The following is a 22,850-nucleotide window of genomic DNA, read 5'->3' on the forward strand; positions in this document are numbered from 1 at the left end:
AAGGAGCTAAGGGAGCAGCAGGAATGCTTTTTCATACCAATTTGTTCAAAGTGAAGTGCTCGGCAGTCCCACGCTCGATCTAATTTCACATAACGTTACATCCACCTGTTGACTGAAGCCCTATGGTTTTATGTGGGTGGAAAATAATACCTTGCACCACTCTGTTTTTCAAAGCCTGCTAAAGAGGAGTTGGGGCACTTTTCGACTGGGCGGCAACAACGATTGTGTAAGTTTACTGCATGACATACTGTGCAAGATGGGCGAATTAAATCAGGGTCGTAATCTGTGTCAGTACTGTACGATATCAATTTAGGGCTGCGACGAATGCGTGGTGAACCATAGCGCTGCCATATAAACAGAAAAGTGTATATGAGAGCAGAGGCGTCATCATCCATCTGAGTTTCCCTTAAGTTTCGAAGACGCAGCAGAATTCCGGACGGTTTCTCCTTCATCAGAGTCCCACAAAACAGTTTTTTTTTTGTTCTGGCTCAATTACTTTGGCATTCTGCATCATTTCATGTCATATTCTCTTAGTTTCTAGTTGTGGGGTGCAGCAGCAGAACATGGTCTTGGATTTGTGACGTCTTTTGGTTTGTAAGAAGGAAGTTGTGAATGGTTTTTTGGATTGGCAACCGAAGATCTCACCACGTTTCTCTCACGGTTGTCAGCTCTTGCCTCAGACATCCCAAAATCCCACAGTATAAGGAGGCCTTTAGGGGAGCAATTTAGTTCTCACAAAGCTGATAGGAATCCCGCTTTTTTTTTTAACATGCTCGCTGACTGCAGCTGTACCGGAATGTCACTCAAGGATCCGTCATTCGGGAAGTGGTTCTCATGTGTGTTATATGTACACTCAAGTAGGATTATTGTAATAGTTACCAAAGTACAGTTCATCATGCTTTTGCATTTAAGTATCTCTGATTTGAGCCCTCATTTCCGAAGCTGGTTTCATCCATGTGGCATCTTTCCAAGAGACTCGTCCAACAGAAATGGCTGAGGTCCGCTCGCCTTCGTGAAGATTGACCGCGATGCCTTAATGTTAAGACTAACTTTTAAAAAAACAAAACTTTTATGTATGTCTGGCAGTCAAAAATGCAGATGGTCTCCCTTTTGCACAAACCTGCAGGACTCATTTTATGGCAGTTTTGAGAGTTACCTGGCTTAGCCGTATAACTATCCTTCAAATGCACCCCACATGTCTAATGCCTCTTAATCATGACAAGGTGGACTTCATGAGAAAACCAGAAAGCACCCAGCCTAACATAAGGGGGCTTCAAGGCCACGGATAAGCAAAACCAACACCGATGGGTGAAACACATCTATCCTCTGGACTTTAAAAGTACCATATCACACTTTTAGTGCTTTTCTCTATGTGAGGCCAGCTAGCAGAGAGTTTATCTATGTTTTCTTACTTTTTCTACATTTTTTTTCTCACTGTTCAGCACATGTTTCACCCCCCCTCTCACACTCTTTTGTTTCTTGTTCCCACACTTTCTTTTGACCCCAAAAGGAAAGAAAGGGGTCTCTGTCTGTCCGTGTTTCGTTCTCGCTCCAAGCAGCTGAGAGGGAGGCTGGAGATATTGCAGGGGTCACGTGGGTCCCTGCGGTGGAGCGTTAATGACCGAGTGGGATGCAATTCCCTGTTATGGAGCTGAGGGGTCAACAGTTATGACTACACCAACAACACACACACACACACACACATATATATACTGAAGATATACCCATAAAAGCAGTGCAGATGGAAGACACAAACAAGAATGCACACATGTTGCTGCTTGCTTGCATGGAGGGTTTCATGGGTGCGTGTACATGAGGAGGTCCGGAGCACACGCACAGAAAACTGCAACCACCTATCTTTATCCTCCTCCGGAGCAAAACAAGTGCAGAAAGCTGGAAAGCCGGACAAAAATAAACACGGGTAAATAAACAAAGCAGGAAGACATGAGCTGTGATGAGACCGGGAGAGATCAACAACGGAAAAAATCTCTTGTGAACCAACCACAGAGCAGTATTACAGATCTTCAGTCTTTCCCTCCCTGTCTGCCCTCTGTGGCCGAGCTTCCCTCAACTTCATCTCTGTCATTCATCCTGCTGATAAGAAGGCACACACACACACACAATTCCCCAAAGTCCCCTCCTCTTTCTATAGCTGCAGCATTCCTGCAGCCTAAACAGTGTTTACCGTACGCACAGAAACATATTTACAGTCTTCAAACAGAGATAGTACATTAGGTGCTTTCAGGCCAGTCTCCTTCTACATTACACACAAGACGGCCCTGCAGGGAAAGTCTTCATTAATTTAAATGTACAGGATGCTAGGCAAGAAGACACAACTGCAGGGATACCCCATCAGTCACAGGCGCACATCTGGAATGATTTTTGTTACATTTAGTGAGATCGATATCAGACGTTTCTACATATTTTCTCCAACTTCAGATTAAAATTCATTAAGTTTTAACTCAATAGGGATTTTTTTTTTGGATTTCTCATAATGTGAATAATTGAAAGCCAGTCCAAATAGTTACAGTAGCTATCATTCAGATCTGTGACTCATGTCCTGCACCAGCGTGGGTGTCAATATTTAAGATTCGTGGTAGCAGAGATACTCAAACTGTCCCTTCCTGTGTTATATGCAAGACAGACCAAACCCACTGGCCAATTAGTCTGGCTTTTGCCCCTGCTGGCTGGCACGCACACGCACGCACACACACACACACACACACACACACACACACACAGCGGTCTGGCGGAGTACCAACTTGGCTAAGTTAGCTGTCATGCTTATGGTTTTAACTCTCATCAACATCGCTCACTTGTTTCTTCCCTGGCTAAGGCCGCACACCGCACTACACACACACACACACACACACACACGTGCGCACACAGCATGAACTCAACACACACTGGCCTATCTCTGCAATTACCAGAGCTGTCCGTGATAAAGTGGTGACTCCTTTTAGCCGTGCGGAGCCAGACTCTGTCCCGCTCATGTTAAAACGATACAGTTGGATGCTGTTATCCTGAATGACTCACGCTGACTGCTTGAATATTTGCTGAAGTGCCGCGACTGCAGGAGGGGAAACCAGAGGACTGAGCTCAAGGCCGCAAAGTGTTAACGAGAGATTACTCACTCACATCACCCCAAACAACATTTCTGTGATGCTTTCCACCACCTGCTGAAATGGGTCAGAGGCTTGCTTACAGTAAACTGATTGAATTAATAATATCAGCGTTTTTTAAGCAAACGCAAGAACTCTATGCATACTTTATCTTTTTTTTTTTACCAAGATAAGGCTGGTTATAGTGTAGTTTTCTTATCCAAAAAAATAGACCAAAATACTGAGTCAATCCCAAGTATGACATCCTTCTGCCTTACAAATACTGAGTAAAGCATCTTATCTGAGGCTGAAAATTTCCTGACTCCCGTTTGAGTAACGTTAGCTAAAAACTTCTGTACGAAATCCAGCTGTTTCATGAAAATGATTTAAAGTCTTTCTACAATTAAAAATATGCTTTTCTTCTTGCTACTGCAGCTGGATGTTTGAGCTTTACTGTGCAGAATGATGTATGTGCGGAGTATTTTCTATATCTTCATACAGTACATGTCTGAATGGGATCTTTAAGTTTTTATTTTATTTTATTAAATGACATATTCATGGCCTGTTTCTTTGCTTTTGATTTACATCTTTAGAAGGAACTATTGGGATTGGACATAGGCAAGTTACTGAATATCACCAGATGTATCCTTTTAAAATTGCTTCGAAACTAAGCTGTGGCTGACATGTGTGACATATTCCTTCAGTAACAATGACATCACTGCAACCATCAGGAAGAGATCTGACCAGGAGGTTTCCAGTGGATAGGAAGTTTGAAGGGTAAGGGGGGATGTTGGGTCAAATGTGATGTTGAACTGCATGTTGGAAAAACACGTACTATGCTTTTTACTCCATCGTTCCATCTCCTCATCGCTTCCTATGTTATGTTTCTGCTGTATGACTTTGTTCGGGTCAGTTTTTTGTGTGTCGAACGGAGTTGGAAGAAGTGAATTTACTGCCTGTTAGCCATGAAAAACTAAATGTATGCACCATGGCTTTAAGGAAAACGGCTCCAATCGAGAAAAAAACATTGGGTTTTTTTGGGGTCTAGGGTGGAGGGCTCTAACCACAGCTGTCCTGATGAAAGGGGTTTTATGTTAGAGAAACATCAGGCGGGGTTTGTTGTTCTTCCTCTCATCCCCGAGTCCTCCCCCACTTCCGCTCTATCTATCTGTACTTGATTGTACATCCTCTTCTTGTAAAGAGGAGCAGAGAGCAGCTTAGTCTCATGTAAAATGTATTTTGACATGTTCTGTGGATAGGACGACTGACAAGGAGGAAACTGGATACACGGAGGGGAAGCAGGGATTGTAATTACAGTGATGCACAGCCCTGCACTGCCAACATACACCATCTGTAGGATGGCTTATCAGTTCACCACTTTTGCAGTCTGTGCTATGACAGGCTTAAGAATTTGGATCTGTTGGTCTACTCATTAGAACTGGGCAATTAATCATTTTTATATCAACATTGCAATATTCAAATGGCAAGAGACATTGTTCTAATTATAACTTACATAATAGAGTCTTAACAAGCTGGAAGTTAAAGTTTAAGCCAGCGTCTATTGATTTTGGTGGCTGTAATGTCAACTGTTGCTGGAAAACGTCCTCAGCTGTAGCAAGTTAATGTTTTTTCTGTGAAATGAGAAACCCTTGCTTTCTTTTTCTTTTCTTTTTTTAGGACACAGTTAATTTTTTGGATGCTAAAACACAACTGTATCATATTTCATGTTTGACAAAATAATAACTAATGCAATCTAGCTTAGGCGACTGTGCACATTCAATTCAGACAGCTAGCTAGCAGGCTAAGCATTTGTCGAGTGTTACAGTGTAGCAGAGTTCTCTTGTTAAACATTCAAGTACATACTTTACTTTAATTGATGTCAAAGATATAGCTAGCATAAACGTAAGCTATACTGGTTGTTAGTCAAGCAAACTTACACTGCTTCTGTTCATTTAGAAGCAGTGTAAGTTCATGATGCAGCCTGGAACAATCATATCTTATTTAAAGCTGTAGTTTACACTGTAGTTAGCATTAGTGATATTGGTCAGATTGGTCAAATCATTCAGCTCTAAACCATAACAAATGTTGAGCAAACTAATAATTAGTTTCAGAGGTAATCATTTGGTGTTTTACTGGGTTTGTTTCCTGTCCAAAATACACCCAATGAAACACCAACATGTGCTTTTAATCACACAAAGCAACTCTGCTGTTACCTTCAGTCCATACTTAGGTTACAAACTGTCAGCCAGTCACCACATCAGTCAGTCTAGATGTGCACCACTCACTCAGTCACAGTGTTTCATATAAGTCTTATGCATCTTTCTCTGCCAATCATCTGTACTGTCAGTCAGTGAAGCTGTGATTTCCTGTGTGACTCAGTCTATGAGCAGAGCAGATAGCTGGTAACTTACTGATGGACATTTTTCCCCTCTGACCGGAGGAAATGCCTGCTCTTGCCTAATTAGACAGACAGCCCAGTCAACTCGTCATGGGCTGCATTTCACAAATTTTAATCCTTCCTCCTCACGCTGTCCCCACCTCCCCCAATCTCTTTGTCTTGCCCCAACCTTCTCTCCATCTATTTGCCCCTAGGCCCCACGCACCCTCTCCCACCCCCCTAAATCCCTGTGGACTAAATTTTCCACTTGGGATCAAGATAAGGAGGAACTGTTCTCTGAGAGAAGAACATGCTGAAATAAAACTGTTTATGGCCTTCTGTTTGTGTGTGAGAGAGAGTCTCTGGCGTTTTTAATAGAATAGAGAAGGGCCAGCTGGAGGCTGTTGACCTTGTGGGCAAAGATTAGGGAACAGATCGAGAGAGAGGACGACCAAACAAAACAACGAAAAAGCAAAGAAACACATGAATTGTACAAACTGTCAAACTATTACCACCAATCACTCTCTCTTGGAGGGATGTTTAAGAGATGTGTTTTTTCCACATAACTGTAGCAGACACACTGACAGGATACTGGACAGTGTGGTAATGAGAGGATTTGTCACCAAGCTTATGGCAACGCCAGCTGGGTGTGAATGTAAATAGAACCCTGGTGAGAAAAGGATAGCTTACAGATGACAGACGGCAGTCCTCCAGATGTGTGTTACCACACATACAAACACACGGACTGTAAATATGTTCACGTAGGAGGGTTGAGGTTCCTGATTCAACACAAGGTTATATATAAAAACTGCCAAATGTGAATGAAGTGCAAGTGAGGAAAGACCTTGAACTTAACACACCTGTAACCCAGGTGACAACAGCTGTTCAGCGCAATCCAAGTTTCTCTTTATTGAAGACAGACTAAAGCTAATAAGCAAGGCAGACAGCTGAGATCCATTATTTAGGTGTATAACAGAACCGGGTCTCGGCATATGCATTTCAGAATTTTTGTAGTATTTCACTTTGGAGGTTAGATAATGTGGACACAGCAGCCAGACCCCCACGCCCTGCCTTATCTGACCTCTCCCTTCCTGGGCAGTAGCGATGGATATCACTGTCTAACAACCACGCATGAGATGGTTACAGTGAGGCTATCAAACAATATCCTGCTGCTTTCTGGAATCAATCTCAACAAGGAGATTGTCCAGCCTTTCTCTAGAAGTGTCATAAATCTGAATTTTAATAAAAATCCATGCAACATTTCAAGGATTTCTTTCCAAAAGGAGAAAAAACATTAGAAAGATTAGATGGTTTAGTACGATGACTGTTGCCGTTTAGTGACTCAACCTATCTAAGGAATGTCTACAGCCAATTAGGAAATGCAAATATCTACACTAGCCTGCCTCCGTCCAATGATAATGTTTAATCCAATATTTAACGTAGAGATGTGAGAGTGGTGTTTATCTACTTATCTAACTCTGCAAAAAGGTGTATAAGTGCAGTTTCTAAACATTTAGGTTTAGGTTTCCCTAGCTAGAGGACTATAGTACAAAGAATATAACTGAAGAAAACCATGTTGTAAACTCTAAGCAAGGATAAAATCACAAGTTGTACTGAAACGCCTGATAACGTATTTAACTTTTTTATTGCGTTTTCCTTTTCAAAGCCACCCTTTCATCTCTGAACTCATCCCGAGGGCTCTCCTCTCTTCTTTCGATAAAAAGAGAAGAGGACGGAGGGATGCTGGAGGAATGAGTCTCATCGTTGCCGCATGCCTCTGCCCTCTGCCTGCCAAGGCTCCCTTGCCTCAGCCTCTACCCCCTCTTCACCGCTCTGGCCACTGGTTGGCATTCTCCCCCTCTGCATCCCTCTGTCTATTCATTATAACATCCCTCCATCAATGACTCTTTCACTGAGGCAGCAGGGAGGGGTTTGAGCGAGGAATGCGACGGAGCTGCCTTCATATTAGCGGAGATCTCAAGACTTCTGCCCTGACAGTGTCACCGTCATGGGACTTTTCACATCTCACTGTGTGAATAACTATTCAATTATACAACTGAGATAAAACCTTCTATATATATTCCTATTGTCCAGTTCAGTCACCTCAATACTAACAAACACAGCTCTCCCAATGGCCTGTTTCAAATGCTGACTCATGATCAGTGGGTCAGCATTTGAACTTAACCCTGAATTAGAGTTCAGCAACCAGAGCACATTAGCTTCAAATATTTTAAATGAATACAGCCATTGACACTGATTGACTTGCTATATTATGTTGTGTTAATGTAATGAAATTTATATTTAATTATATTTCTATCACCACAACCTTAGAGAAGATGACTCAAGAGAAATGTTTGGTGACAGATTATATAATTGCAATGACAGATAGGTTCAGTACTTATTTATATTATCTGTATTTATAGCTAACAAGTAGCATTTCCTGTCACTACTGTGTTTCATATTTCTCATATGTAAGTGATAAAACATGTTTCCTTGCCACTTCTGCAGTCTGCTTCAAACTTAATTTTAGCTGCGTTATGTTTATATAACCCCAAAATGTTCCCAGTGTCCTTTATCATATTTATTATCTGATTGTTTTGACATTGCTTCATAAGACAGTCCTTGGATCACTGACCATGTGAATTCCTTTCATTCCCAGTTTGCATCACAGTTTGTGGGAAATAAAGGTTTGTTTTGGATGATCTCATGAACTCGCAAAAAAATAGATCTGAAGACGAACTTTAAATCCTTACCTTGGCCTCGCACTTCCTGTGGGTGGCTGTCTTGCATACTAAGAGGAATGCAAAGAGGGAAGGAGGGAGGGATGACAGGAAAAAAAGAAAAACACAATGAGTACTGTCATGTTATTGCATTGTCATGTTACTTATATTAGCATGAAAACTACATCCAAAGTCATGAGGTCAACCTGCTCACTATGATCTCCATCTTCATTGAATGGCAGGTTACACATCATGATCCAAGTCTAATATTGGTATAATCCTGTCATATCACTGTATAATTAGTCTCTCCTCTTACTACATGTATGTCTGATATTCTAAAGAGGAACATACACAAAGACTACGCCAAAATGTTACCTGCTGTATTGATTTCTATGTAAGCATGTGGGCTTACTATTCCGAAAAATCCAATTAGCATATATCGTTGTGGTACTTTCTGGAGTTGATCAGCTGTGAGTGACCCAACTGTGAAACACATGATCGTAGAACGTTTACCTCTGCAGAAGGAGCCTACGTTGTCGACGTTCTGGCGACACACGCTGCACTGCCGCTTCTTCTTGAAGGTCTTTTCTTTGAAGACATGGGGCTCTCCCTTCCCCGCCTATTCACACACACACACACACACACACAAAAAGGAATATGAGATTTAAACTTAGTAATTGGATACAGGACCAGACGTGGTAATTCAGTATGCGGAGCTGCAAACTCTCACAAAGAATCCTTGTTTGACCTCGGTCCAAGAGGTTGACTTGGCAAACGTTACGTCTGGTTTGTTAACCGTCAACCCTTCAAACTTACAGGATGAAAAGAAGACACAGAAAGTGGTCTGACTGCTGTGACTCCTTCCAAGAAACAGTGAAAAAATGACAGGAGCTTAGACCTGTCGGCTCTAACCTGTACATATGACCAGTGAATGTATGTCTGTGAATGTATGTCTGTGTGTGTGTGTGTGTGTGTGTGTGTGTGTGTGTGTGTGTGTGTGTGTGTGTGTGTGTGTGTGTGTGTGTGTGTGTGTTACATTCATTCTCTCCAGATTGTGCCTGTTTAACTTCTGTTCTGGTTGTGTAACTGTCTTTCAGTAATAATCCTTGTGGTTCCCACCCATACCCCATTATAATCCTCAATGTGTGTGTGTGTGTGTGAAGGTTTCAGAAAGAGAAAAAAGGTACACATGTGTTGGTCTAATTCCTAAAAGACAGCAAGAAAACATAAAAGAAGTCACACCACTTTTTTCTGTCTTATCCCCATGTGTGTCACTGTGTGTGTATTAGTGTGTATGTCACTGTATGTGTGTATTAGTCCATATGAGAGCCATTCCCGCCCAGTGCCTCTTTGTTTCCCAACATGGGATCAGATCCGCAGATGACTGGGCCTGACGTGACTTCACTGAGGCTTTGAACATGAGAACGCTAATGACCACGGGCTAAGTACGGGGATTGCTAAGCATGTTTTCATGCATGGATACATAGTGGAAGGAGAAGGAGGGAAGAGGGAAATAGGCGGGGGTGGGCTGGTGGGGGATGTGAACAAACAAGCAATGTCATGCTCAGAGGAAGCACGCATATTCTTGGAAACAGGCTCAGTGCTTCTTTCAGTATATTTGACTGAATGTGTTCACTCACCTAAATGTAAATATGAGCGCAAACACACGTGAACGTCATCACAGAGAAAAAACAGCTATATGTAAGAAAGGGATGATGCTGTGGACTGTGTTTCCATAGTTTTGTATTAATTAAACTGATACACACACACACACACACACAGGCTTTTTTTGTTTCCCTGTGTGCTTTTCCTTCCTTGGTAACAAAGAAATAGGGCTGTTTGCACACTTTTTCCATTATCCTGCTGCTCTGACTCTGCGCTAGGGACTGGACAGTGTTTGGACAGCTGCCTGCCTGGCATCACCCTCTGCCAGCCGTGTTCAGTGGCTCCAGTACAAGTGTACTATGACCGCAGCAAGCGTGGATGGTGGAGGTAGACCTGGTGGGTGGTTCTGGGGCTTGATGTCTGTTATGTAATATGGTGCGGTCAGGAGATTGACGTCCCTCTTTAAAAGTGTGCAGTCACTGCTTTCGGAAATTGCATATTTTTTTACGATGGGGTTTTCATTCGACTCAGTCTGACTTGCCCTGTTCTCATTTTAGAAACTTATTCTGCAGTAACAAACCTGAACTGCTACAGGCTTCGTTGAAGTTTCGTGTTATCTTACGTTATCTTGATCCTGTTTTGATAAATCCATGATTTGGCGTTTCTCCCGTCTTACTCCAAGTCCGCCCTTTCCTGAACCCCAAACACAACAAACGCTCCTCATGACTAGTTCAGCTACTTCATGTATTCTTTGCTCATTAGCTCTGCCTTGACATTCATGGCCCAGAGACCAAGCGTGTTAGGATCAAGAGGTGGACGCACAGTCACAAAAGAAAACCTGGCTACATCTGGCAAGCTTCTTCATCTACTTGCTGATCCATCTATAGTATGTCCTCATTCTCATCTGTGATCTTGCGCAATAATCTGTGTGTGTGTGTGCAACCATGAGGCCCACACTGAGTTTAAAAAAGCAACCGGTTACTGTCAGCTAAACCACATTGGTGATGTGGGCTGAGAGATAAACACATATAATACAGAGAAGAGGCTGACAGGATTCTTCCTATTTCAGACACAAACAAGACCACTATGCAGTCCAACCGCTGACAATCATGATTAGACAGTCACGACTTGGTGCTATAAGGTCTCAAATGGATCGACACCAATATAAGCAACTGCGCTTGGGTTCGTGTGAGGAGATGATGAAGTAAATCTCCACTTAACATAGACGAGTCCACTTTATATTTCATGCACCTGACATCATCTGGCGGCGTCAGAGGTTAAGGCACCGACCGCAAGCCGCAATGTCCCCATTTGGCGCCCAGCAGGGGACCTTTGCATGACATCCCCTCATCTGTTTTTCTCCTCATTTCCTGTCACATCTCTACTTGGCTGTCCGTTAAAGGCGTAGAAATTTACTAAAAGAATTGTGAAGTTGTTTTCTGTATCAAATGCAACATCCATGGCAACCATTTATTCCTCAGGGTGACAGGTTAGCCAAGTGCTTAGAGCAACCGCTGAGTTTTCCAAAGGTTTCAGATTTGATCTCTCCACCAACCTCATCCAGAGAAAGTCCTGAAAACAAATATGGTATCAAAAATGTAGAACCTAAATGAAATAACTGGAATAAACAGATACGAGCATAACTTGATGCAAACTTCATTCTTGACCTTGGAAACAGCAGCTGACAAAACAGTCTCACTTCAAGGTCCATTTAGTAGAATAAACTCATATTTTAAAGCAACATGGACAAGACGTCATTCAGGTTCTACGAAAAATGGAAATTTGAACACCTGCTATTCCAAGAAAACTCCATCTGCTAATGAAGATCATGCGATATGATCAAAAGCGCCAGAATAGCTACTTAATGGAGGTTGAGGTGAGATAGTGTTGTCATGTGTAATACACCCTGTGGAAATGGACTATTATTTGTAGTCTCGCACTGAGAACTACAGAAAGTAGTGGATACTTTTTTCAACTTTTGGAATCGTTTCAACAAATGAACACAGGCTGCAACTCAACCCTCTGCACACCATGAATCTAAAAGGAGTATTACCACCGTGGAAAATTAGTTTTAGAAAGTAACAGGAAGCAACCAAAATTAAAAAGTAAAATACTAGCCTATAATACAACCTGTAACTAGCTGTTCAATTACATAAATAAGCGTGTTAGCCAGGTGTGCATAGAAATACCGCTCTTTGGAAAATTATATGTTAGAAAGCTAAGCTGACAAAAATTCTTCTGCTCATTGTGCGGGCGGGTATAGTTGCATAATTTCACCATCATTTCAATTAGCTTGCTCCATTAAGGGCAACAAAATATGTAAATATATCGATTTCACCTTTAACAGTGACTAACTAATCTTGTTTTTATCTATGTCTAAGACTGCAATTGCCACTACCCTGATAAAAAAGAGGTGCATTTTAACATTCACATTATTTACTTATTTATGCAGTATTTAAGATTAATATGTGTAGTTATGGTACCTAAGAAAAACAAAATGCCCCCTTCACAACAACTTCTTGGTATTAGTCCTGTGTCATGAGGAGACAAGTGCACATGATGCAAACTGAGTTCAAATCTGTCAGAACAGTCTACTCAGCTCAACCTGGGAGTCCAGCAGAGGAAACCCCAGTGAAGGACGTTTACAACTTCACGGATTACAACAGAGGAAGAAGAAAACAGCTGGTAGAGTGAGCGTATGAGAACAACCTGTGATGCTGGACCTGGTCCCCGGGATAGTAATTACTGTCACGGCTGTAATAGATAAAAAACATCTTCCTCTGCTAAAACATGTGTTGTTCAGCACTGTTCTCTGAACAAATAAAGAAGCTGTTACTGGTTAGATCATTCTGCTCCCGAAGAGAAATGAGCTGAAGATCACAAGAGAATTTAAAATAACAATAAAATAAAAAAAGATATGCCTTGATTTGATTTGTTAGTGATGGACAAACCTGCACAAGCAAACAGTACAAGTGTCCATTTAAACTACACATCCTCCACCAGCTGGGACCTGCCCAAATTTCCACAGAAGTGACAAAGATGTAAACAGCTACCTGAGACCTCAGGAAGAAAACTCAACACACACACACACACACACACACACACACACACACACTCACTCACGTGCTGATGCGTATCCCTGCAGACAGTCAGTGGAAACAGACAACCTTCCCTTCCCTTTCCTCTTCCCGTGCCCGTGTCCACCCGTGCGCCAGGACAGACCCAACCTCTTCTACAACATCTGCTACGCACACAAGAAGGTCCTTTTTCTAATATTTTTAGACTACTGGCAGAAAGAAAAAAAAAGGTAACCAGAGGTTTCTGGAGTCAAAGAGATGCTTTCTAACCAGAAATCCCTCCCCTTTCCTCGCTGTACGTCTGCCAAGCCGTCAAAGAACAGAAGCTGGATTGAATGAAGGAGGGGTTGGACGCATATATACAAGAGATGCACACAGAAGCGGAGGCATACAAATGTAAAAACAAATACACAGAAACAGGGAGCCATTCGTATGCACACACACACACACATTCAGATCCCTGGAAACTCTCTTGCTTTTCCCTCTTGTTTCTATCTAAAAATAGTCTTGATATTTAGACAATGATGGGCATTGTGTGGGAGTGGTACATTACTGACTGCAAGACTGGACACTGTGACCTCAGCTTCAGCTGCAGATGGTCAGTGAGAGCACACATTGAAAGCACCATTAAGGAGAAAGTCTTTTTTTTAAACTGATTTTACCATTAGAAAAACTCCATGCCTGTCACTTATAATGGCTCTTTAGATCTTTTGATTGTTATTTACAGCGGCAGGTGTTTCAGTCTGGCTTTCAGCACTGGAGGAAATGCTTGGTTTCTGTTAACATTATTTGATCACGCCAAACTTATTTTGTACATCAAATTAAACTAATTACATTTAAATTTGATTGTTTTTTTGTACTGTGACATCACTGCTATGGTAGTCGCTTTCACTGATAAAGAATAAGGACTGCAACTAACAATTATGCTGTCTATAGATTACTCTAGAAAATTGTGGAGATCTAATAGCTGTTTGGTCTATAAAATGTCAGAAAATAAGCTAGTGAAAATTTCCGATTATAATTTTCTCTTGTTTTACTTAATTTTCTCAAAACTGACTGACTCAATAAGTGTTTCGGCTCTATAATGAATAAAAGGGGGGCACCGTTTGTCAGGTCAAATCGCATCTGGTGTGCAAATGGTGTGAGTGCAAAGCAGGTTTTCCCATTGACAACCACAGTCTACTGCAATAAGGGCGGGTGGGGGGGTTTTTAATGCCCTTGAAGGAATTTACACACTTGACCCTCAGTTTTCAATAGAAAAGGCTCTATTTTAGCGAGTGGCAAAAGTTCAATGTCAATCATCACTGGACTTTATCTTCAAATAACACACAACCCCAAATTGTTAATTCGGCAATGGTTGCTAATTATATTGTGTTGGTTACACACGTAAAGTCATTCATGGGTGTGTTTGTGACTTCTCGTGCGTGTGTGTACTTAAATCCCACCCTCCATTGAGAGTACCTCACATGGGCCGGTATCTGGGTTCCTGCATCATTTGTTGGCATCAAGGCCAGCATGTGTGTGTTAATACATCTGTATGTGTGTGTGTGTGTGTGTGTGTGTATGTGTGCGTGTGTCCGAAGGGTGGGGCAGGCAGTGGAGGGAACAGAGACTGCCTGTTCCTGAGGTGAGGTCAGTACGCCGTCGTGATACACTTCCGTTCTCCAAGACTTGTGCTGCAAACACACACACACACACACACACACACACACACACACACACACACACACACACACACACACACACACACACACACAAATATACTGCCACCAACAACCCCTGCTGCTGTTGCTCATATTTACTGGCAAAATACAACATCTGTTTCACCTCAAAAATGAGCTGTGATGTGGCCTCAGTAAATGAATGACATCATCCGGAGGTCATAATTAAATGATGGTTATAAACACGTTAGTTAGGACCAGATCTCATCAGATCCCAGTCTCCTGCCTCCGCCGGCAATAGGTGTGAATCATTTAGCATCCGTCGTCTTTTAACACTGCAGGATTTTCCAAGTGAGGGTGAATAGCTGCTACTGTAGATGTGAACTGGGGGAATGTGAAACAGCCTCTTTTTCAGCCTCTTGGCTTGGCAGCGAAGAGGGGGTCTCCCATGCAAGGGAACACAGCCCTCGTGTGCCGTTTATGGGCCGTCAGACTTCTCAGTTACACCCAATAAATAGAAATATAGATGCTCAACACGGAGCACAACAACAGTATTATATTAGTCATCAAGCATCTCAGAAGGAAGAGTGGGCATACAGGACGTGCCTTGCTGAAAGGCAACAGTAGTTTTTGTTGGAGGATCATTACTCATTTTTATTTCCTCCCCAAGTTTTCCAAGAAAGTGCGATTTGTCTTCACCACAAGCTCCCAACTTGAACTGAAAAGGCAGGCTGACCCAATGCATCAAATATGTTTAACATAGGATGAACTTTGCTAATGCAACACACTGCTATCAGTAAAGGAAAGGTTGGAGGGGTCTTACAATGTTATCTTATTATTAATCCATAGCACTTTTCCTCATGCAGCAAAGCAGGATAGGAGCTCTGACAAGGGATCATGATATGGAGCCAACACTAATTAGCCAACGTATGAGCCATGCAGGAGTCATTAATCAGCGTCTGCATGCAAAAACACACGCACACACACTAACACACACACTTACAGTAAGAAGTGTGGACAAAAACACTAAGTACACATTCTTTTAGCCAACTTGTGATCTTAAAAGTGCCCTTAGGAAAACTGTACAGCACACACACACACACACACACACACACACACACACAACCCAAGCTTGACATCACAATCTGACAGGGCTGGAAGCAACAAATTGCAATCACTCTCCTGTAATGTACTTTTCTTTAACGAGTCACTCTTTTTTTCTTTTTCTTTTTTTTAAAAACCAAATTAAACTTTAACTCAACTATTTTGGCACATTTTACATTGCGTCACACACAAAACACAAACTTAAGCCTAGTTCTCCATTAAGTTAAAAACTGGTCGACATAAGTGCTGAGGAAAGTCAAAACACCTCTCCAACTCTTCTCCTTGGTCAATTCAGATTTACAGTTTGGTACACACTAGCAAGGTTAGCAGATAAACGCAGAAAAATCAGCTCAAAGCTATAAATAGCTCAGGCTACGCACTTTAAATTAGAATCGTTATTAATTAAAGCGCCTCTTATTGCGTCAAAACCGTGCACGCGCACAGACATGATTGGTGACGCCGTTTTTTTTCCTCCTTCAACATGACTTAGCGACATTAACAGTGACTGAATGGCTCTGACGCAGTAACACTGTGGATAGAGGGGGGGGGCTGCTTAATACATCATATGACCCCCATTCAGAACATTTTATGTCACTTTAATGAAGTGCGACGCATCGAGCCGCTTCCCAGAGAACAGCAACAAGTCCCTCTGAGGTTTAAAACTACTAAACTGTAACCACAAAGTATTAAAAAAACATGAAGTACCTAAACGCGGGAAGAGGTAATATCAAATTAAAGCTATTTGAACAGCGCAGACGTACAGTATTGTTCATGCTAGGGAGCCGCCGCCTTCAAAAACATCTGGTATTGAGTAAGTTTTAATATAAAACCAGGCTGAACTAGTCAAACATTAAAGATTTGACAAAGTGTTGTCGAAATTCTTCTATTTTTTTTAAGTTGTGGCGTCCATACAGAAAGCAGTCATATTCTCAAAGTGCGCAACTGCAGCAGGCACCACATGAAACCAGCATCATACATCCCCTGAATCCTTCATACACACTCTAAATACTGACTAAAGTCATGTAAGACAAACAATACCAAACTCTAACTCTCTCTCTTTCCAGACTAATGAGACTTTGTGAGCTTACCTTGTTCATTTTCCCGCTAATCATAGCCCCCTGGTTTTTTAAAAGCTGCCTCTCATTCTGAGGAAAGCCATCAATAACATGGCCTGCGACTATGAGATAACTTGTTTTCTTTACTCCGGTCCACCCTCAGCGCTAGGGCTCAGCGCGAGGGCTCAGTGCTAGGGCTCGCGGGGTGGAGCCACATGCAGCTAGGAGCATGTGGGGAGTACTATTACTGGAGTTACGACCCCTGATTGGGTGATAACAGGAGGGGAGCGTGAGGATACCCGATCCCGATTGGCTGAATTACTCACTGTAATTCCTAGAGGACCCACCAGCAGGATTAAGGTGATCGATCACGAAAATACGTCATCCTTCTTGGTGGTTTATTCTATCACATGATGATACCTGTACAGCAGGCCAGGTATAGATTGATTTCTGATATGTTAGAGATGTCCAGTATTATTGGCATTTTAGTAGCTAAGAGATTCCAAACATGTTTTAAGACATATGAAAATGAAATAAACTCAGTCTAATATGAGGTCAATTCTTAAAGGGACATCTACTTTGTTACATCTGACATTTTTCATTTCAAATGTTTAACTGCTGGATACAAGATGTCTCCTACTCTACTGTCAGTATATGTGCACAGGGGGCCTCAAGTTTAAACATTACATTTGTTTAAATTGCATACTAGTCATGATGTCACAAATCATACTTATAGCTACACGTCCAAAAAGATCATAAGAGAGGTCCTTATAGCACATGTGATCTGAATATGTAAATATACATGTAGAAATGTAGCACACACACGCATGTAGTCTATTAAGGGGGTCTTAATTATGAGCCCCATATGTTTAAAGTGATTTGGGCCCCCCTCTTCTCTTCTTTCATCCTCCAAGAAACCTTCATCAAACATTACAGACATGTGTACAAGCAGTACACTAATGTAATCTTACTTTAGCCTGCTTTGGAAACAAAAGTATGTTAGTCAGATGTATGGCTGTGTATGCTCAGTGCCCTGATTCTCTCATTATATACCCAAAACACACACAAACACAGATGTGCCTTGATTAACATCTGTATTGGCACTTCTGCAGACTGACTAGTGTGTTAGTAGCAGCACCTAGTGGTGAAACAAGAGAAAAGCTCCATATGAGGCTGAGCTGTGCTGTGCTGTCAAGCATCTCTTGATATCAATCATAATGTTTATTGGACACAGATGCTCTGCAGTTAGAGACTCTTCCCTCAGCTTCAGACAGTCATTAATACAGACCGACACCAACCAGCTTTTTGAAACAGTGGAACAATAGGCAATGCTTGATTGAAATCAGTCTGAAAACATCTATCATGTAACTTTGCATGTATTCATTTTTGATGGTTTAACCAAACAGCTATCAGTGGATTCAATATAATTACAACAAGCCAAAACCTTTTTTACGTCAAACACAGTGATCGAAAGCTTTGATGATTTGCCAAGTTGCCTATATGTGCTTATGGTTGTGATTATACTCTATATACTGTAGGTCCATGTTGGGAATACCCTCCTTTTTTAGTTGCCATGTTCAAATTATTACCCCATAATATCCCCCATCTCAGACTCCTAATGCACAGAGCATTATTTCTGTCTGCATCTTCAATCTCTTAGTCGCTTCCATATGTGTTAGATTGACGTGCAGGTATGAAGACTGCCAATCAGTGCAAAATGTGACTGTGACTCATGATATGCACAGTAATGCAGTTCATTCCTAAGTTATAACCCAGGAATTTCCGGCTCATGATAGAAAAAAAGGGGGACTGATGGATTGAGAGAGTTTGGGGAGTTTAATTGTTTGTGGAATATTCAGCTCTCTTTCTTTTGGATGGTGGAAGAGTGAGGAGAGAACAGGAGGGAGTTGAGATGGATTTAGTAGCGGGAAACAAAGTAAGAAGGTGAAAAAAGGTAATGGGAGGGGTGGAGAGGCCACATGTGAGACTAACAAAACACTGGGGTGACCACGAGAGAAAGAAAGAGAGGGAGAGAGACAGGAAGTTGGCGCTTGGGATTGGAATGAGGGGTTGGAGTCGGTGAGTAAAGTGGGGGAGGGTCATGTTGGAATGAAGATGGAGATGGGGAAACGGGTGAAGTTGTTGTGACAGAGACGAGAAGAGTGGAATTGGGAGCTGTTTTTATATGGCAGACAAGTGGAATGACTGCTGAGTGAGTCAAGCTTTGGCTATACTCAGACCAACTCTAATGACAAATGCAAGGTGCTTGATGTCAAGTAAACATCACATGAAATATTGCATGGGAAGCCAGGTGTGTTTTTGTCTGGTATGTCTAGAACAGTGAATTTAGAGTCTTGAGGAAGCTTGGGGGGAACTTGGATCGAGCTTGGAGGTAAATGAGAAAGAGGTGGACAGAGTGGGGACCGAAGCCAAGAGGAAATGAGGGGAGGAGGCTAGAAAAAGGGGGCTGTGTGTAGCTTGACTTGAGGACAGATTGTGTAAGACAGCGCTAAAGCCAAAGGCTGATAAGGTGCAGCTGTTGAAGGAGCAAGAAAAGAGTGAGAAAGCAGTGGGAAGAGCAAACTAAACGGTGAGAGATAGCGATGACACAAATGAGGCACATGTTCACGTTTACTGTGCCGATGAGTTCAATAAAACCCTCTCCGTATTCCCAAACACATTTTCTCGGCATATTTCTTCAAAACTTGGACGAACGTCAAGCTCGACATTTTTTACGAGTAAGAGAGGAAAATATTTCATGCATAGTTTGCTGTGAGGTGTTTTCTTTTAAGGGTGGTGCTGGGATATGTTGGGGGGGGGGGGTTTGGAGGAAGTGGTTTATGTCTTTTCCTTTTTCCATCTATCAGCTTTCATCTGTGTGCCCACTACACACAACAACGGGCATTCCTAAAATCCTGCTCACAGTTTGGGGACCGTTCATTGTTTTCAAGCCACAGGAATCGAGTGTGTGACAACCTCCCCCTGACATTGGATTTTACATAGAAATCCACCTTTTTGCTAACATGCAGGAGTGCACAAATCACTCCTATTTTCTTCTCTTCTATTCTCTTCTATTCTGGCTGTTGCAGGGGTCTATATTTACGCCTGGTCGGTCAGTGTTCCTTCCTGTGTTGGGTTGGGTTTGTAGAGAATGCCTGTGGCTCAAGGCCTCAGTGTTGGTCATGGCCAATCTAAACTTTGTTGCTCATGAGAAATTACAGGGAGGCTGAACAAATACATATAATGCTACAACCACTGTCACCACGCCAGGTCTCAGTGTTTTTCTACAGACCGACACCACGAGGAGGAGGTGGAGAAAGGAGAAATAGCATGATTATATTTACTTTTTTTAATCCTCGACGGCGACAAACAGTGTGTCGAAAGAACGGAATTACCCAAAGCAGCTGAGGCACAGTGGTGCTTTGAGCTGAATGTCAGCCATAATAATACGTACACAATGACAATGTTGATGTAGTGATATTTATCAAGATATGTTTACCATGTCTTAATTTGGCATGTTAGCTGATGCCATGTTGTTAGCTTTACAGGTATTTGACCAAGAACCAAAGTATTAGACAAATTCAAATTTTGACTTGGTGGCACCAAATGAAAAGTCAAGAGGTCACCAAAGTTATTACAATTCATCCTGTGGGTAACATGAATGCCTGTGCCGAATTTCATGGCACTTCATCCAAAAGTTACTAAGATATTTTAGTCTGAACCAAAGTGTTGGACTGACCAGCTGACTGACATTGCTGCTAGCGTGGCTTAAAGAGTCTCTGGAAGCTGTGAGAGAAAAGCTTTCATAATCAAAATTGAACTGCCAAGTGAGTACATTAATGAATCTCAGGCTTGAAACCTTGGCTCCGCATCCAGATGAATTAAATACATGTTTATCACGATGGCTGCCAAGATGTTTAACACATTCAACTTTTAATGCCAAGGGTCTGTTCGTGATCATATGACACACAATGGGACAGATCAGAACAATCAAGTCAAAAGCTCATCTACTGTGATATGTCCAACATGAAATCTGTATCATTTACCATATGAACTTAAACAGAAAACAGTTACAGACTATTAATGCTCACTGTCAGGAACTGTTTATTTCAAGAATCCATTTATAGAGAGCTGTTTATTGATGCACAGCTACTCTACATCAACAGCTGTCCAAGAAGCATATTTGGCGTGTTTTGAGCATGGAAAGCACATTTGGGTAGCATAAGGTGATTGATAATGTGGATTCATGCTAAGGCTATGGAGAAATCTAATGAAACTAAAGACAGAATCCAGTGTTTTCTGATGGATGTGTTTCAACCACTCAACACAACTGAAAATTGAAAATATGAATCTCACTGAATCAGTACAATAAATGGATCAAAAAGATTCACTTTGTGATATTTTGTTAAAAGCCTTGAAATTAGCATCCCTTTCCTATGTTACTGACATATCATCAGCAAATTATGTAATCACACTGAGAAATGCATGCGGAACATCATTTTCCTGTTACCAAGTGTTTCCAGTCAGTGCTTGGCATGAGTCTGCATGTGTATGATGTTTGCCAGGGTATTAAGACTTTAAATGCTTCATCTCAATATTCTTGTCATATTCTCACTGATGCTGATACTGATGCTTATGAACTACAGAACTTCATGCAACCCATGATTGTTTGCAGGTCTGTTAAAAAGAAGTGGAAAAAAGAAGGATAAAATTGAGATAAACAAATACATGAAAAAAGATCATAAATAGATGAGGCAACATCTTCTCATCTAGTGGGATCTAACTGGTTCCCACACCCATGTAGAGGGGTCAGTCACTGCAAGATGACGTAGTCCACAGGGCTCCATATTCCCACGCTGCTCTGCATGTGATATGGAGCCACTGGGACTGTGGTGCAACCAAGCATGCACACACACACAAATATTGGATAACAAGCATGGATGCCAGAAGACATGTGTCACTTTTAGAATGCACACAAACATCCTCAGAACTTTCCACATCTGGATAAAAAGCCTCCAGGACTCCTGACTGTAAACTGGTGCACAGAAGTTAAGATTCACAAGCTTGTCTTGATGGCTATTAGTACAGATCCCTTCAGGCAGCTAACTACTTAGCCTGCCTTTGTTGACATTATGGTAATTCCTCACCAGTGCTGTGGCTATCACAACACTGCTATTGTATCTAGACAGATGTGGCCCTGGCTTGGAGAAGCCATCGTAATCCACATCATCATTATCAAATAAACACACACACACACACACACACACACACACACACACACAGTAAGAATCCAATTTAGAAAACAACTTCTTCTAGTGCCAAATCACCTGTTAATGCAACACAATACTATATATATATTCTTAAATTATAGAAGAATGACTGATGTGTTGGCACGCTTCTGTGACACATGGACCTGATATTTGCCAGCTCATGCTGACCTTTGACCTTTCAATAGAAGACGGCTGTTTCCCATCAGATATTCAAGGTAAAACTTAAAAGTAACTGATTTTTGTAACTTTTACTGTAGATGTTGATCAATTTAGCATAATATCCCAAAGGTAGCCTACTATGTGTATTTCCACTAAAATTCAGTCTATCCATAAATAACAACTTATTTCTAATAAATAAATATCCTACATTTTTGTCAAAGATTGCAGTTACCCTACAAACACAGACTTTATGGATGGATGTCAATATAAACAAATGCATTCCCAGCTTCAGTCAACATATTTATCTGTAATTTCATCACAAACACAAACAAACACACACACGTGAACACTGCATGCACACTGACCTTCGTCAGCCTCATCCTGCCACTGTCACTCCTCTCCACGCTCCTTCTCTTCACAGACGATTTTCTGACCACCGGCACCGGTTGCACCTCTTCCTCCCCACACCAGTCCGAACTCAGGACGCAACCCATATAGGTGAAGGGGTCCTGGACTTGGGGTCTTTTTCCTCCTCCTCTCTCTCTCTCTCTCTCTCTTCTCTCCCTTCTGTCTTCCCTCCTCTCTCTCCCTCTCTGTCTTCTTCCCCTTCGTCTTCTAAACAGGCTCCAGCCTGGGCTCCTGGGCAGCTGTTTTTGTCAGCTGGATAGGAGGAGAGGGAGGCCCTTCCCCTTTTCCTGGCTCTCGTTCAGCCTCACTGCTA

General features: G+C 41.9%; 1 protein-coding gene across 6 annotated transcripts in view; it reads right to left on the bottom strand.

The window, feature by feature from the left end:
* Positions 1-22,706, bottom strand: part of tns2a (tensin 2a) — a 50,973-nt gene extending 28,267 nt beyond the window's left edge. For 5 of the 6 annotated variants that reach the window (XM_053318476.1, XM_053318473.1, XM_053318475.1 and 2 more), the window contains exons 1-3: positions 22,495-22,706; positions 8,712-8,817; positions 8,232-8,269 (exon numbers count right to left, since the gene is read on the bottom strand). In XM_053318476.1, coding sequence (XP_053174451.1) covers positions 8,232-8,269; positions 8,712-8,817; positions 22,495-22,623 — 273 coding nt within the window. In that variant the 5' untranslated portion in view covers positions 22,624-22,706. Of the gene's footprint in view, positions 1-8,231; positions 8,270-8,711; positions 8,818-16,733; positions 16,847-22,494 lie in introns of those variants that run through there. The other variant, XM_053318478.1, reaches the window with a different exon arrangement.
* Positions 22,707-22,850: the final 144 nt, after the last annotated feature.

This window comes from Scomber japonicus, chromosome 4 (assembly GCF_027409825.1).
Source record: "Scomber japonicus isolate fScoJap1 chromosome 4, fScoJap1.pri, whole genome shotgun sequence".
NCBI classification, from domain to species: domain Eukaryota; kingdom Metazoa; phylum Chordata; class Actinopteri; order Scombriformes; family Scombridae; genus Scomber; species Scomber japonicus.